Below are 16,650 nucleotides of genomic sequence, written 5' to 3' on the forward strand. Positions count from 1 at the left end.
CTCTGTCAGTCATAGTCCTTGCATTTCACTGCATTGAAATATCTTTAATGATCATCATGTCAAATTGGCAGATTTACACCAAATAGACTTCCTTATACTACTGTCCCCAATTATATGGGCTTAGGACTGACAGTAGGACTACATTGGGTTGTGTCTATCTTAGCCCCTTGTGGCTGGGTTATGTTAATATAACTCTGTAACTAAAAACAAAACACAAACAAACAAAATATATATCCACAGACATCTGGTATCACTTATAATTTCCAATGTAAATGCTAACTAATGCTGATAAATGAGAGTAATAATCTTTAAAATTAAGGCGCATGTGGTTCATAGTTGAACCCTTCAGCACTGTCATCGTGCTATACTTTTGTTCAGGCAGTACTTGGCCGCCACGTTAACCGGCGTCGTACAGGACCTTTCAACATGGCGGCGACGGGTACAAAGTCGGTTTTGTTCGTTTGTTTGGGTAAGAGACGTCTTTTAAACCCACAAAACCTCAGTTAAAACTTACACGTGTTACTGCTTAAAAGCAAACATGTCATTCTGTCAGCAGGTCAACTCATCGCATTTTAATAAATGAAATGAACTGAGCTTCGTTAGATGTACCTCAGAGTGCTAACTATGTACTAGCTGCCTTACAATGAACGCGAAGCTGCGAGCTGTCAAACACACTTTCCACTTAAGGCTCTTAAACTTTTAACTTCCATGTGTGTATATTTGGTATCTAATCAGCTGTGGCTTTATGTGTAAACGTCAAGCAAGGTGTTCGTGTTGAACTGGAGAGATAAGTGTCTGAGCTCATAGAATCCAAAGTGAAAGCTGACAGGAACTCACCTCAGCACGGAAACGTCACTGCAGATAATTTGAAGCATGTGCGTCCAATTCTGAAATAGTTTTCAAGATGTAGCAGAGTGTAGGTTGGCTCTGTTATTAATGTGAGTGCTAGATTTTTCATTATACTTCGTTTCACATTTCATTAAAGCTTCTACAGAGGATTTTACTTTACTAATGGACTGTTTCCTGAAAAAATACTAAACGTGATCAAACATTTTAGAAACTGCTTCATGCAACTGCCAAAACAGTAACTTAAACATTACAAGTTGAGACACACATAGATTTTATGTTATATATATTGGACATTAACAGATTAGTTGTTATTTTAGCCATTTACTAAAGCATCCCGTTTAGGTTTTTTTTTTTTTGGCATACTTTTACCTCTGGTGCTGTTGACATCCTGATTGGAGGAAGGGTTCAAGTAGTACTGGCCTTTTGTAAAACAACACAGATAATTAGGTAGGTTAGACAAAAGCTGTGAACATTTTATTTATGATTTATTCAATTTGACTAATTAAGCCCCTGAAAATATTTATAATGAATTTGTTTTATGTTAATTACATTAAATTTAAGCCAAAAGTCTGCTCTTCAATTAGATCTTTTATTAGATTCTAGATTTTGTTTAGGACATTTAAAAAAAAAAATGTCACTGTTCAAAAAGTTGCGACTGTATTTCAAATAGGAGTTTTATAAATGCCCAGTAAATCCATTGTCTTTGGATGTTGCTAGTAATGTGCTGGACTTCTGCATGGGTCTAAATGTTAAAATATGAGCTTAAGCTTTAGAAATATTTTTTCAGGTGTTAAAATATTGTAAAGGTTTTGCCCCTTTTCGTCTGTTTTGCCTCAAATGTTGTCCCAGGAAGCAATCACAGTGAAAAAAAAAAGATTAATCAATATCTGGCCTCGACTCAGGATTTTACGTCATTTTAGTTGTTGACACAGTCCGAAAGTAAACTATGGAGCTTTAGTCAGTTTCACAATACATTTTTTTTGTTTTAGCAGTTGACATCCATTTATAAAGAAAAGTTTGGATTTTAAAATATCATACATATATCTTTATGAAATACTGAAGTTATGTGTATTACCACTGGGATATTGCAGTTTTCTGTAAAGGCATTAAGTAAATAATTTATATTTTATAAATATATCCCTATCCCTTTAATGTGGTGATGTTATTTGTGGTGTTGAACAGGGAACATCTGCAGATCCCCCATTGCTGAAGCAGTCTTCAGGAAGATGGCAACTGATGGTGGCGTTGTTGATCAGGTAAAGTCATTGTTGACATATGTTTTCATTTCGTATTACAGATCTGTTGTACACATTTTTTCTGTTTTTAACTCTGCCATTTGATACAACTATGGAAATGACAACAGAAATGCTTTAAAGTGTCAGCCACTCACCTTAAATGTTCTGTTCAGTGTTGCATGTTTGAAGAGCCCTTTACATATTACTTATAATACAACAATATGAATAACATATCAAGAACTAGTTTCAAAAATATTTCCTCTGGCATTAGTGAGGAAAATTATTTCTTCATACTGGTTGGTTGATAATATATATTTTTAATTTGGCAGTATTAACTTGGCAGTTTTAAAGTCCTGGTCTCTGGAGAGAAATTCTATATGAAATTAACTTTTGCTAATTAATTGCTAACTGCAGTACATTGATTTAAAATGGAAAATAGTGAAAGTTCAAAATTCCTCACTGAATTCAATTCAGATAATAATGACCTGCTTACAGTCTCTAAAGATGATTAGAAACGTCTACCTTCAATTTAACCTGTGGAGTTGCCCTTTGTTCTGTACAGAAACTTCTTTCTTTATGAGACTGTAATTCAGTTTTGTTGAGTTTCTGATTCCCGTGCTTTGTTCTGCCTAGTGGAGGATAGACAGTGCTGCCACCTCCACCTATGAGATAGGAAACCCTCCAGACCACCGTGGTCAAGCCTGCATGAAGAGGCATGGCGTGCCCATGAGGCATGTGGCCAGGCAGGTATGATCACCCACCACCTCTCTCAAGACGTAGCTAGCGCCCCCTTTTTTGTTCTCTGTTGCAGTGGATCATAGACAGTGGTGCCACATCAGACTGGAATCTAGGCAGCTTACCGGATGCCCGCGGTCTAGCCTGCCTCAGGAAGCATGGCATTGACACGGACCACAGGGCGCGACAGGTACAACCAGACGTCCCACAGCTGCTGTCACTGCAGTGGAAAGTGTGTGTGTGTGTGTGTGCATGGGTATGTGAGAATGTAATGCTGCTCAGTCACATTTTTAAAAATATATTGTCACATACTTAGAACAGTGAGTTAGAAGGGTAGGTAGCAGTCTTCTCTCTTAATTACAGGATGATTGGCAGGCGTCTTGGCCTCTTGTGGTAGCTTGGATGTTGCTCACAGACCAGCTGAGTGTTTATAGGGCTACACTCTATGTTTCACTTTGATTTTATTCTGAAGGTCTTGATCAGATGTGATGATCTGTTAGTCCATGCCATCATGCTTTCTTCTGTTTACAGAGTCTACAGAAGAACTGTTAAATAGCTATTGTGGTTGTCTTTGATGTCAGTCAGCTGCCTACCAGGGAGTCTGTCATCCTAGAAACCTATTCTCCAGGTCTGTCTAGTAAGCTTTCTAATCACAAGAACCAACTTTCCACCTGCTAGAAGTTTTGGTTTGTGCTGTTTGTTCTTCTCTTTGGATCTTTCAGTTAGTAGAGAAGGGCCACTGTTGCTAATTACAATTCAAGACAAGAGCTGGAGTCTGTCCAGAGATCAGAGACTGGCTGGAGAGGCAGCTGCAAGACATACAGTGCCCAAAGCAGCATGAAGGAAGTGAAACATGAGTTTGCACTGCTTGGGGATAGCTGCTTAGCTGGTTTTCTTTTGAAAAGGAGACTGTCAGCTAACCTGCTCATGAGTTAACAAGATGCGTTAGAACAGGTTCCTTCACAGAACTATCTGAAGTGAATTTGAAACCTGTTTGGAAAAGAGACGACATTTTCAAGAAACATTTTTTGAGGCACTGGCTATCTAATCCTTAAAAAAAAAAAGAGAAGTTTGTTTGTATAAACCCAATACAGTAATTGTCATATCTGGTAAGCCAAAATGTAATTCATAATAGAACATAAAAACTTGGGAAAATTAACCATTTTAATGTAAATATAAGCTCATTTAGAAATTAATGGCAGCACCATGTCTCAAAAAATGTTGGGCCAGGGCCGAGAATAATGTTCCTCAACATTAAAGACTTTCAATATCTCTTTATCTGCAGTACAAGATATCATTAAAAGATTCAGAGAATCTGGAGAAAACTCTATGCGCAAGGGACAAAATTAAAAATCACTATTTGATGCCTGTGATCTTTGGCCCCTCGGACTGCACTGCATGAAAAATAGGCATGAATCAGTAAACATAGTTCGTCATGCCATCCACAAATGCAGGTTAAAGCTGAGTCATGCAAAGAAGTAGTCAATCGTGAAACAATCCAGAACACTACCGTCTTCTTTAGGCTTAAGCTCATTTAAAATGCACTGAAGCAAAGCGGAAAACTGCTCTGTGGTCAGAGAAATTTAAATTTAAAATTCTTCTTAAAAATGCTGCATCCCTCAGAGTAAAGAGGAGAGGGACCATCCAGCTTGTTATAAGCATTCTGTTGAAAAGCCTGCAGCTCTGATGGTATAGCGGTGTATTAATGCCTTTGGAATTGACATTTTGCACATCTGGAAAGGCACCAGCAATGCTGAAAGCTATTTTACAGGTTTTAGAATAACATATACTCCCATTCAGATGATGTCTTTTTTAAGGAAAGCCTTGCATATTTCAACAAGACCATTCTAAACTGCATACTGCAGCTGTTGCAAGAGCATGGCTTCATAGAAGAAGAGCCCAACTGTCCTGCCTGCAGTCCAGACCTTTCACAGACTGAAAAGATTTGGCTCATCATGAAACCAAAAATATGACAAAGAACACCCAGGACTGTGGAGCAGCTAGAATCTTATACCAGACAAGAATGAAAGAAAATAATTTACCCAAAGATCAGCAGCTGGTCTCCTCATTTTGCAGTTTTTTATGGACTGTTGTTAAAGGAAGAGGAGATGTTTCACGGTGGTAAACACGAACTTGTCGCGAGTTTTGAGATGTGTTGCACCATCAATTCAAAATGGCTTAAAATGGCTCATTTTCTCAGCTTAAGGATTTCAGAAAATATTCTGTTTTTATTTACATATCATACACTGTATCAAATTTTTAGGAATTGGGGTAGTATTTTTGAGTGTAATAAAGAACCTGATAGCCAGTCCCTGGTCTAGACTAATGTTCAAGTTGATGGCACCTGTGACGTTTGTGAAATATTGATGAAGCCAGTGTAGCAAGCATCACTGCACAGATGTTTCTAATCCTTAAAGAGGCCTGAAATTACACCAAGATGTTTGTCCATGTATGGCTTCAGGCTTTATGCTGCGCTGGCTTCTCCTTACAGTAACTCCTACTCCCCAGTGCCCTTAAACACTGAGAGATCTCCGGTGTTTCACCCTAGACTTGAGATCTCCCATCTCCTTGTTTTGGCTCACTGCAAACCAGTTCTGTCAGACCCTCATCTAATCTCCTCAAAGCAGGGATGGGAAGGCTCAACCCTTGGCTTAAACCCAACCAAATCCACACAATGAGTTTTGACAAGTCTTTGTTTTTTCCTCTTTTTCTTTATCACTCTTTTCTGCCACAAGTTTTCTTTTTCTTTTTTAATAACCCACCCTCCCACTTTGCTGAAGGCCTGGCGTGGCCAGTGTCCAAGCAAACTGGCCAGTTGGGAGCTCGTTTAAAGATCTGTGTATCCCCAAATAAACAAAAGTGTGTTTATTTAATAAACACACATTTTTCAAAGTGTTCCATAACAAGTAACTGAGGGTTTATCTAATCAAAAATTGACAACCAGGCATCAGATTTAAGAGAGTTGCAATTTGATTATCGTAAAACCAACATTTGAGGAATGAACACTTTTAGCCAAAATACCATCATCCTGCAGTAATCACATTAATTTCACCTGTCACCAGTTCAGCATTGATGCTGTGCAGATAAGTTTTACAAGCTGAATTCTCGTCCTTTTCCCACCATTACTCAAAAGTGCAAACATAAGCTAAGATGATATAAATAAAGATCTTTTCTTCATTAATTATCTGTAAATGGTTATTTTTTGGATAACTCTTGAGGAATGCTTCTTCAGCACACATTAATGATAACTGGAAGTAGATATTTTATTTTATTACTGACTAGAACTATAATCGACAACACAAGTGAAAGCTGGTGTGCAAACAGATAATTAACTACAAATGTAGATGTGCCTGCTTACAGCAGTGTTTTAGTGTTTTGTTTTTTTGTGTTTTCTAAGACTGTGTTTCCCCACAGAGTAGTAAAACAGAACTTAAAATCATTCCGCTACCATTTCTTGATAAGAAATTGAGTTTTGTATACTATATATCGCACAGATCCATATGATTTTTAGGGCTTTATTTTGTGTTGTTTTCTTTATCCATTTATATGTATCATTTAAAAGTTTTATTCTATGCATGCTGATTGTTTTTTCCTTTAATGCCTCTTAACTACTTCCATCTTTACTTGGTTGTTTTTCCCCTTTATTCTCAGTTAATTCATTCCACAAATAGGATCAGTGGTGACTTTACAGTGTAGTAGTTATCACATTTACCTAACCTGTGAAAGATCCTTAGTTTGAGGCGAGAACACACAAATCCTTGGGAGGGTTGCATCAGAAAGGACAGGCACAAGGGCATAAAAATCTGTGCCATACCGGATATACAGAGCTCTTTGCACTGGCAACCACTTGCAAAAAAACCTTTTTGAAATTGGATAAATATTAATAAATGAAATGTTACAATATTTTATAATTTTTCACCATCACCCATAACCTTATATAAAGTGTATAAACATATTAAGTGTATTCAGACTGTACTCCATATACCCCAGAGTTGTTCACAAGAGCATTACTAAACACTTAAATCTACTAACAACTACGTTACAGAGTGTCTGTTTTTTGCTCCTTTTATAAACTTAACAAGTTCAGCATATGTTGAAATTTAACTACAACAAGAGGACATGTTTGTTATCACCACAGGCTAAAGACGCAAATGTCTGAAGTGTCACCAAGGAGGCAAATTTCAGTGGCTGACTGGCCAGGCGTGCTGGGGTTTTTTCCCCCCCTCATATACAAGAACCTTGCTGAATGAAGATTTAGGGCAAAATAAATTTACAGCTTTCCTGCATCACATCCCAACAAGTACCTCTTTTGTTAAAGTATGACGGTAAACCAACATGCACGGTGACATTTCAAATTCTTCTTTTTTGTTAAAAAGACCCATTAACTTTTACAGATTTCCAATCACACCCCTTCCTGGCTTTCCTTTGGTTTTATTTTGCACATTTTATCTTAATGTGAACTTTTCTATGAGTGTCTCCCGACTCTTTCTTTGCTTTCCATAAAAACCTCCTTGCTCATTCTTGGCCAAAGATTTCAGATATCAAACTAAGCTCTCTGTCAACTTTGTGAGGTCTTGCACAAGACTTTTTGATAGAGGATTACCACTGCTTAATTTACACTGTGAAAGTGCCAGAGAAGCAGGCACTGAGATTATGATCAACACAGATTATCATTGTGTGTGTGAGAGAGGGTGTGAGAGTGTGAGACTGGGTGAAATACAGTGATCAGACTGCAGTGGCTGGAGCGTTTCGCTGCGTGAATATAATCGAAAACAGTTGTAATGAACATCTTTTTACCCGTCTGCTGTTACAAGCTGTCACTGTTATTGTGTCCATATGTCAACATCTGGAGCTATGCGGGAGTTTTATTCATGTCTCTGTGCTCTCATTTGTTTCTCTCTGCCCTTAGCTTCTCCTTGGCATTCCTATAAATCCACTCTCAAAATACTTTAAAAGTATTCGGGGTGTTGCCTGTTTTTCTTTTTTTTTCTTTTTGTTTTTATTGCTGCTTGTGCCATTAAATCATCACAGAATGCAGTGAAAACTGTATAAACCCCTCCACATGCATACAGATGTGCTCCTTTCCCTAACTTGGTTTTCCTCTAGGTCAAGATTCAAGACTTCAAGTTGTTATAAACGCCACCTTGTTTTTTTCACGTTAAAATGAGTTAGCCATTGAGCAGGAGAAGGAGGAATAGATGGGAAAATATACTGTAAGGATCTTGTGACTTGTTGAAAATGCAACATTAGTTTTTTGGTTTTTTTTAATTCTTTGTGCATGTAACAGCAGCTGGAATCCAGCACATGGATGCTGGCCTCCATCACAAACAATGAAACGTAATTAAAAGTATTGACATAATATAACTACATCCAAAAGCTATTACTAAAAAGGCAGATGATAAATGAATGATTTAATAAGGTCTGAGTTGTCTTATTTTTCTTGTCTTTAGAGTTTTGTGTCAGTGGAAAGGCTGCTTTTTTTATTTTCTTTTAGCTGCATAACCCATTCAACCCTCTTTGAAGGACCAGAGGGAGTCTCTGCTGGTCATACTGTATTTCCCCACAGAGCCAAAAGTAATATTTGTTTTGTTCTTTATTTCTACCCACTTCCAGGTGACCAAGGAAGATTTCATGAGCTTTGAGCACATTCTGTGCATGGACGAGAGCAATCTGAGGTACAGTTATTTCAGCCCACAGCAGCAGTGCTTATTTTTTCTAAGAGTGTCGAGCACGGTTGGATACGCAGACGCTGAAAGCGCTGGTGTCATGTGTTAAGTGTCAAAAAACATTTGTCTTGAAACGGGCCAAACTAGTGTGTCCTGCTGTCATGATGTTTATCTGTGCTGTTCTTTCACATGCATACATAAAAATGGTGGGGACACTGAGCTATAAATGCCTTGTAGGAGAATGCCTCCCTTTAATGACCAATATCCTTTCTTAAGCTCTTTGCAGAGGTCAGGGGGAGGGATATTTTTTGCTACTTTGAACGTTTAAGGATCATTTTGAGATCACATGCCCACGGCAGATCTGATCTGTAAGCAGCTTACTGAGTTCTTTGGATGCCTTGTCTTTGCTCTTTGGGCAGTCTTTTCTTTTCCCCCTGCATACTTTGTTTCCTACAAATTTTAAGCTGGCCACACTGAGAATTCATTAACTCTTTGACCTACTGTTGTGCTGCTTTTGTCTGGGATTGACTTAAACATGTTAAGGTGTTATTTTTCATTTATGTACTGTTTGATTATTTATCACTGATTTAAAGTTAATGACATGAATGTAATTATTATTGAGGAATGCTAGAATAAGTGGCAGACAATAAACACTATAGAACATTATCTCATATATTTAGAAGCATGTGACCTCTTTAATCCAGAGGTGCTCAAACCTCCCTTGTTTCGTGCTCTGTTCTTTTGGAGTTACTTGTTTTCTCTCACCTTTGCAGTGACTTGAAACGGAAGGCAAAGTCCGTGAAAGACTACACAGCAAAAATTGAGCTTCTTGGTTCTTATGACCCCCAGAAGCAGCTGATCATCCAAGACCCTTATTATGTAAGTATTCAAACACATCCCTATGTTCAACTTTATTGCTCAAATTTAGAGGATATGTTTTGTTTAATGTTGTCGCGAGATGGTCCAGCAAAGAAGCCAAAGCCAGTAAAACTACAAGATGCAACACTTAGAGGCATTTACTTACATTTAAGGGAGACACAAGAACTCATTTTAAATATCCATACCATTTGGCATGTTAAATTAAGATAAGTGCCATGCTAAGGTCTCAACCACAAAGGCCTAGAGACCTGTCACCAACTCTCTGGCAACCAACGGTTCCAAGGGAAAATGTGCATTCTCTGAAAGGTTGGTGAGTGGTAGCTGGCTGTGAAATTGATTGCTAAAGCCCAATTCATGCGGACGCAGAGACTTGTTAGTTACTCAGTGATGGCAACCACAGATTGCTAGGGAAAAGTGCATATTCCTGACTATCTCTCTCTCTCTTATCTAGTACAGTTAGGTCCATATATATTTGGACACTGACACCAGTTTTTTTTTTTTTTTTTTTTTACCCGTTTACTGAAACATATTCCAATTATAGTTATATAATAGACATGTACATAATGTGCCGACTAGCAGCTTTCATTCAAGGGTATCCACATTCAAATTGGAAATTGGGTTTAGGAGTTTCAGCTCCTTAATACGTGCTCTTTTTTGTAAAGGGACCAAAAGTAATTGGACAACTGACTCAAAGGCTAGTTCATGGGGTGGCGTGGGCAGTTACTTCGTTATATCATTACCAATTAAGCAGATAAAAGGCCTGGACATTATTTGAGGTGTGGTACTTGCATTTGGGAGATTTTCCTGTCAACAGACAACATGGGGTCAAAGGAGCTCTCCATGCAGGTGAAACACCCCATCCTTAAGCTGCAAAAACAGGAAAAAAAAAAACGTCCAAGAAATTGCAGCAATTTTAGGAGTGGCAAAATCTGCGGTTTGGTACATTCTGAGAGAGAAAGAAAGCACTGCTGAACTCAGCAACGCAAAATGACCTGGACGTTCACAGAAAATAACAGTGGTGGATGATCACAGAATCATTTCCATGGTGGAGAGAAACCCCTTCGCAACAGCCAACCAAGTGAACAACACTCTCCAGGAGGTAGCTGTATCAATATCCAACTCTATCATAAAGAGAAGACTGCATGAAACTTAAAAAAAAAAAAAAAAGCCAGTTCTGGAGAAACATTCTTTGGACAGATGAAACCAAGATCAAACTTTACCAGAATGACAGCAAGAAAAAAGTATGGAGAAGGCGTGGAACAGCTCATGATCCAAAGCATACCGCATCATCTGTAAAACACAGCAGAGGCAGTGTGATGGCTTGGGCATGCGTAGCTGCCAGTGGCACTGGGACACTAGTGTTTATTTATGATGTGACGTGGCAAGGTGCAGCCAAATCAATTCTGAGGTGTTCAGAGACATACTGCCTACTCAAATCCAGCTAAAGGCAGTCAAACTGATTCTGCGGCATTTCATAATACAGATGGGCAAAGACCCAAAACATACAGCCAAAGCATACCCAGGAGTTTATTAAAGCAAAGAAGTGGAATATTCTTGAATAGCCAAGTCAGGTGATGGCCAAGCGTTCAACTCATCCTAGTTGTTTGATTTAAAATTCATTGTGGTAATGTACAGAACCAAAATTAGAAAAAAGTTGTTTCTGTCCAAATATTTATGGACCTAACTGTATATATAAAGTTATATGAGTCTTACTTCTCTCTATCACCTTTTCTATCCCTTTGAAGAAGTTAGGCTCCATAAATGCTAAAGAGGTAAGTATTATTTCTCAGTTGCAGTGAATAGATGGAAAATAAACTGTAGGAAACTAAACAGAAGAACGGAGAAGAGAAATAACAATTTAACATAAACCAGTGACACACTCCAGGACCTGATCAACCCTGGCAGGGCCTCCTTGGATGAGGGTGTCTAGTGATAATGGCCGAAACACCCGATGAATCCAAGGTCCACTGCTGACGATGTGTCCCAAATTTTAAAATGATAATCTAGATCAGTCTAATCCCTAAACCTTACCAAGGAAGGAAAATGGTAGATTAGCCTGGGTAAAAGACCGAAAGTTGAGGCACACAACGATGTGTGCTGCTGGCAAAGTTTCTGGGCTGCCTTTCCTCATAACAGCCATCCCTCAAGAGTCTCTCCATCTAAAGAATTGCATTATCAGGGACTATAACATCTAGTCCTTTTTACTGAACCAGTATCAAGTTAGCTTTTCTTCTGTTGAACAAGATGATTTGATTAAAAAGTCCTTCCATATTTTTCTAATAAAGGTTTTTATGGTGATTACAGTTACATGGGCTGCTGTTTTGGATGCTAGAAAAACATTTTCTTTCACTTAACCTGAGTTCAACATTTCAGTAATGGCTCAGCCTTTTTGCTCTTCTCCGTGTGTGCAGACAAGCTCCGGCTCCACATTAAACTGTGACGTCATCTTGACTGCTGTGCTTGTGCTGTCAGTTATCAGTTTTTATTTAAAAACTGGAGGCTGCATGGGCTTAATGTTGTAATACTTTTTATTCACATGCATGGCCCTAGATACATTTCTATTGCAGGTCTATTTTTAGTCTCAAATGCTGGTAAAATGATCACGTTTACATGGTGACAACTGAGCGCTACTGAGCTGTGGATTAAATGAAGCACCGAATTAAAACAATTTGTATTGAGGTTTTTTTTTTTTTCTCTAATTGAGTTATTCGAGTGACTCGATGAATTGTTATAGCCCTAGTCTAATGTGTGAGTGGGCATCATTTGACCTGCCCTTTAGACTCTCTACCCAGGCAAAAACCAGATCTAGTATTTCTACTAGTGATAAGGTGTCTAAGTGAACTCTGTTGTGCGATAAATGTGAAAAGGGGGAACTTTAAGCCAAACATACAAAAAAAAAAAAAAGAAATCTAATATATACATAAACAACAGACAATAAAGCAGGAAGAACGTTTTTTCATGATAAGAATCCTGATTGAAATACTTTTTCGGGCTTTTAAAGTAAAACTTAAAACTCTTTCAGTAATTGTAGTAGATACAAAAAAGGCTACATTCAGCCCAGTCTGTAACATTTGTGTTTCTTTTCAAAGGATTACATGGGAAAAATTTTATGGACAAGATAAAGGACAGGAAATGTCACACAGAGCAGTCATTTGAAGTATATTTATGGTTTTGGATGGACCGGATCAGTCTTCAGGTGCAAGTGGAAGAATTAAGTTGTCTGCACGGAGAAATCCAGACACAATTGATGCAGTAAAGAGCGCCAAAACAAAATGAACGGTTGCTAGTAAAATGGCTGAGTTTCTCACAAAAAAGTGGTATTAAGCCTTTCCAGACCAACACTCACCATAATATATTACTTTTGCGCAACCATAAGAGATGTTTTCTGGTTTCATATTGGTTAAGCTTTTCACAGTCCGTGGCTCGGTAGTTCTTTTTGTTCCCTACATGTTTTGAGCCCTGCCAGATGATTTGGACATGGGTTCTTGGCTGGTTTTTATTGTCTTGAGTATTATGAGTGAAAAAGGCAAGAATTGGAAAAGTGCAGGCAGAGACTTTCAGAAGGCTTTGAAAGTTTGAGTGTTGACAATAGACATAAAAAAAAAAAACTTAACCTGCTGTGGCCATTTAAACTTTAATATATTTTCATGGTTGGTTTATTTAAATAAATGGCAAGGGATCTTATAATAAGTAATAATTTTCATATGTGGTCTTTATGAAAAATGTGTGTGGCTAGAGCTATTTTAGATGAATTATATTGTATAGTTCTTGTTTCTTTGTTTTTCCCCTAAGAGCTTGGACTTTAAATAAAACAGTCATGAATTATTAGTGATGTAGCTGGAAGAAGAAAAAGTGACCACAGTTTATGTGATTGTATTGAGTGTATTGGATTGTGAGATTTTGGCTTTGGACGCTGTATTTCTTTGTGTAATTTTACCAAATCTCATTATAGTCAATGTGGTTTTGGAGGCATGTAAGTACTTGGATTGGTACCTTGCCAGCAACCACATAGCATGACAGCCAAGCGAGCAAAAAGGAGGAGGACAATCGCTGTCGGTGTGTCAGGATAAATAAAGAATTATGTTGTTTTCACACATGAATTCTGGATTGTCCGTAATTGCCCTTTCGCAAATGTTGCACATAATAGGAGAGTGTGCGTGTCAGACGTACCTTTACAAATGGAATTATTAAAATATTTATATTTTAGTAATTTGGAGTATGTGGCATGTGTCACAGCTCGTGTGTAGTCACTCAATCAGTTGAGAATAACAGTTGAATTTAAAGAAACCAAGACGCAGTTTTGTGACAAGACCACAAACATGAGTTTATGATGATGTGAACTGAAGAGGAGGAAAGAGACGTGTTAAACAGCCATTGTAAACTTTAAAAATTTAAAATGCGGATAACAACGTTTCTGTTAAATGTTTCTTAGCGCTATTATTATTTTCAATCAGTTGCATTGAGTGATTGTTAATGGAATATTTTAAAATATAGGTATCGACTTTTCATGTTTTTATTTCTTCTTAATTCTTCATGATTAAACAATAAGAACAAATAGTCTGATTTCTTGAATTTATTATGAAAGTATAATTTTTTTATATTTTAAGTTTCTAAACACATTCAGTTTTTATACAAAATATTGGTATTGGATCATATCATCGATACCAGCCTGAATTTTACTGGGCATCAGATCAGAAAGAAAGTCGCTGTTATTGCACATCACTGCGGTTTAGGGTGAGAAGTAGTATTTTGGAAGCACGTAGGTTATAAACAATTGCCTGCTGCATTCACAAAATACAGATTTTCTTTTAGATAGCTGGCTGGCAGAGGTGACTCATCTACAGATTAAACCCTCAAAATGTGTAAAATAATTGACTTCCTTGCTATCACTTTGGAACTGACACCTGGTTACTAGTGGACATTACAGGCTCCAGTTGTGTTAGTAACCCTTAACGTCAGTCAAGGATATCCTTCACGTATATTGTTAGCCTCCTCAGTTGCTTATAAATTTTAACTCACTCTGTTTTGGTCATTTCACCTGTTGAGCTGCTAAAATGTATTTAATTACTATAATCTCTGGCCACCAGGTTGCTGCTGCTCTCTTCTGTTTGTATGCCATTTTAAACATTAAGGCTTTGGAAAAACAACTTTTTAAATACAATTTGGATTACTTATAATGGGTTAACTCAAGGTCAAACTTTCTGATTCTTTTACTTTATACAATGTAAAGGTGTTCGTCATTCCTCTTTCTGCACATAATACACAAGAAATGCTGCTGCTGCTACTCATACAGTGCTGGATCATTGGTATGGGGATGTCATAATACCAGCAATTTAGCAGTTGGTACACAATAGAATTACACGATGCTTAAAAACCCAATTCAGTATCACAACAATCATTGTACTCTACGTACTTAAACATTTTTATTGTCATTGATGTGATAACAAATCATTTCAAATAGTTTTTTTTTTTTGACAAGGCATAACCTGAAATGTTGGGATTGTTACCAAGTAGCCTATGAATTTCACAGTTACTTATTTTATAAGCACTTAATGTTGGCCACTGAAAACATTTTAGCCTAGACAGGAAAACAGTGGCCTCTGCAGCTGCTTAGGTCCACCTCCAAGGTCACAGATACAGCTGAATGTCATCAGAAGATGAGTGATATACAGTATAGAGTGATACAAAATGTCAAAAGGTTTTAATGATGCCAGCTAAATGGAATGTAGAAGGAAAATAATTGTGGACCCAGAATCAAACCTTGTGGAACCCCATAAGTTAGGGAGGCAATGTGGGAGAAGGACTTGTTTGTCCTAACACAGAAAATTCTATCAGATAATGGGGGAAAAACAATTAAATGCAAAGTCAGAGATACCAGCCAAGTAGAATGAACAAAAAAAATTGTCTGCTTTAGAAGCTATCAAAAGATCATTATAGACATACAAAATATTAGTCTCAGTGGATGGCTGCTTTTGAAAACAAGCCTAAAAGAGTCAAAATTCTTTAACTTGCATAGTAAAGATCCAAAGTGACTTTTTACTGCTTTTTCTAATAAATTATTTTAACAAAATAATTTATTAGGGAATCACAAAGGCAGGGAATCACAAAATTCAATGAAGTTTTGTGTTTACAAATTCTTTTTTTTAAAAACGTAAATCTCAGCCAGAAATACCACTTTGAATAGTTATGAATAGAATTTCAAAACTATTCCTCTTTCTTTTGGCATTGCTCTTTTACACAAAGCTTTGTAATCCAAAGTGAAGTGTCGGCTTCATTGCTCAAAAACCCTTTTGGCTTCAGTCTTGACAATTTGGTTCTCGGAATAAGAACATTTCTTGGTTGAGTAACAAACTGTCATTTTTTATTTTTTGGGTGTTTCCAGCCTGCATCAGAGGGCGGGCCGTACTTCTGTTCCATTCATATAACTGTATATTTTCACTGTGTGCAATAGACAACAAATTCCAGTGATTGCGAGCTATGAATAGTTGGCTAAATCATTTTAATCTCCCCCCTCCCTAATTTTGTCTTTTAGGGAAGTGATGAAGACTTTGAAAAGGTCTATGAGCAGTGTGTACGATGCTGCAAAGCTTTCCTGGAGAAGAACTCCTAACATCTACATTGACATGTCTTAGATGGATGAATAAACATGGGTTCTCAATTAAATATACTTACACAAATATATGTATTACTCTGTTGTGAGTACCACTAAATACCACCAGATTACCTGTTTTGGTGTAAGCATAATGTACATTTAGAACAGTATTGTGTGGGCAAGTTAACAGGCTGTACATTCAATTGATTAATAAAACAAATAAAGTGAGTGTGGCAGTTTAAAGTTCCTTTTTTTATTTTATTATTTTTTTACACATATTGTCAATTTTTGTTTCCTGAAAATTCTACAAAATTGATAAGATAAGATAACTCTTTGTTGTCATTGCACAGTCATACATAGTACAATAGTACAATGAAATTGGAAAACTGTCCTACGTCGGCACTACATACAACACAACACGACACATCACAATGCAACACAAACAACACAACACAGTAACTTAACTTAGTAATAAAAACAATGAAGAATAAGTGTGTGTATTGCACACTGTTATTATTGCACATTAAATATTATTGCACCTTGTTATAAATATAAATTTTATTATTGTTATTGTTTTTACCGTTGTTACCTCCCCCCCAAAAAAGTCCTGGGAGGTAGTCAATCAGGTCAGCTATTTGCATTGATTAGGGCTATTGCTATAGTAGTAATAGAGGTGTATCGGTCAAGTGCTAAC

The 16,650-nt window shown here is 37.2% G+C and overlaps 1 protein-coding gene across 2 annotated transcripts; it reads left to right on the top strand.

The window, feature by feature from the left end:
- The first annotated feature begins 398 nt into the window (after positions 1–398).
- On the top strand, positions 399–16,185 carry acp1 (acid phosphatase 1). Of its 2 annotated transcripts, none has more exons than XM_063496284.1 (6): positions 399–469; positions 2,032–2,105; positions 2,718–2,831; positions 8,433–8,494; positions 9,259–9,364; positions 15,897–16,185. In XM_063496284.1, exons 1-6 carry the CDS (start codon positions 427–429, stop codon positions 15,972–15,974), a joined length of 477 nt encoding a protein of 158 aa, XP_063352354.1. In that variant the 5' UTR covers positions 399–426; the 3' UTR covers positions 15,975–16,185. The 2 variants fall into 2 exon arrangements, with proteins under 2 accessions (XP_063352354.1, XP_063352355.1); XM_063496285.1 differs by lacking the exon at positions 2,718–2,831 and adding an exon at positions 2,896–3,009.
- The last annotated feature ends 465 nt before the right edge of the window (positions 16,186–16,650 follow it).

The sequence above is a fragment of the Pelmatolapia mariae genome, linkage group LG15, assembly GCF_036321145.2.
Source record: "Pelmatolapia mariae isolate MD_Pm_ZW linkage group LG15, Pm_UMD_F_2, whole genome shotgun sequence".
Taxonomy (NCBI): domain Eukaryota; kingdom Metazoa; phylum Chordata; class Actinopteri; order Cichliformes; family Cichlidae; genus Pelmatolapia; species Pelmatolapia mariae.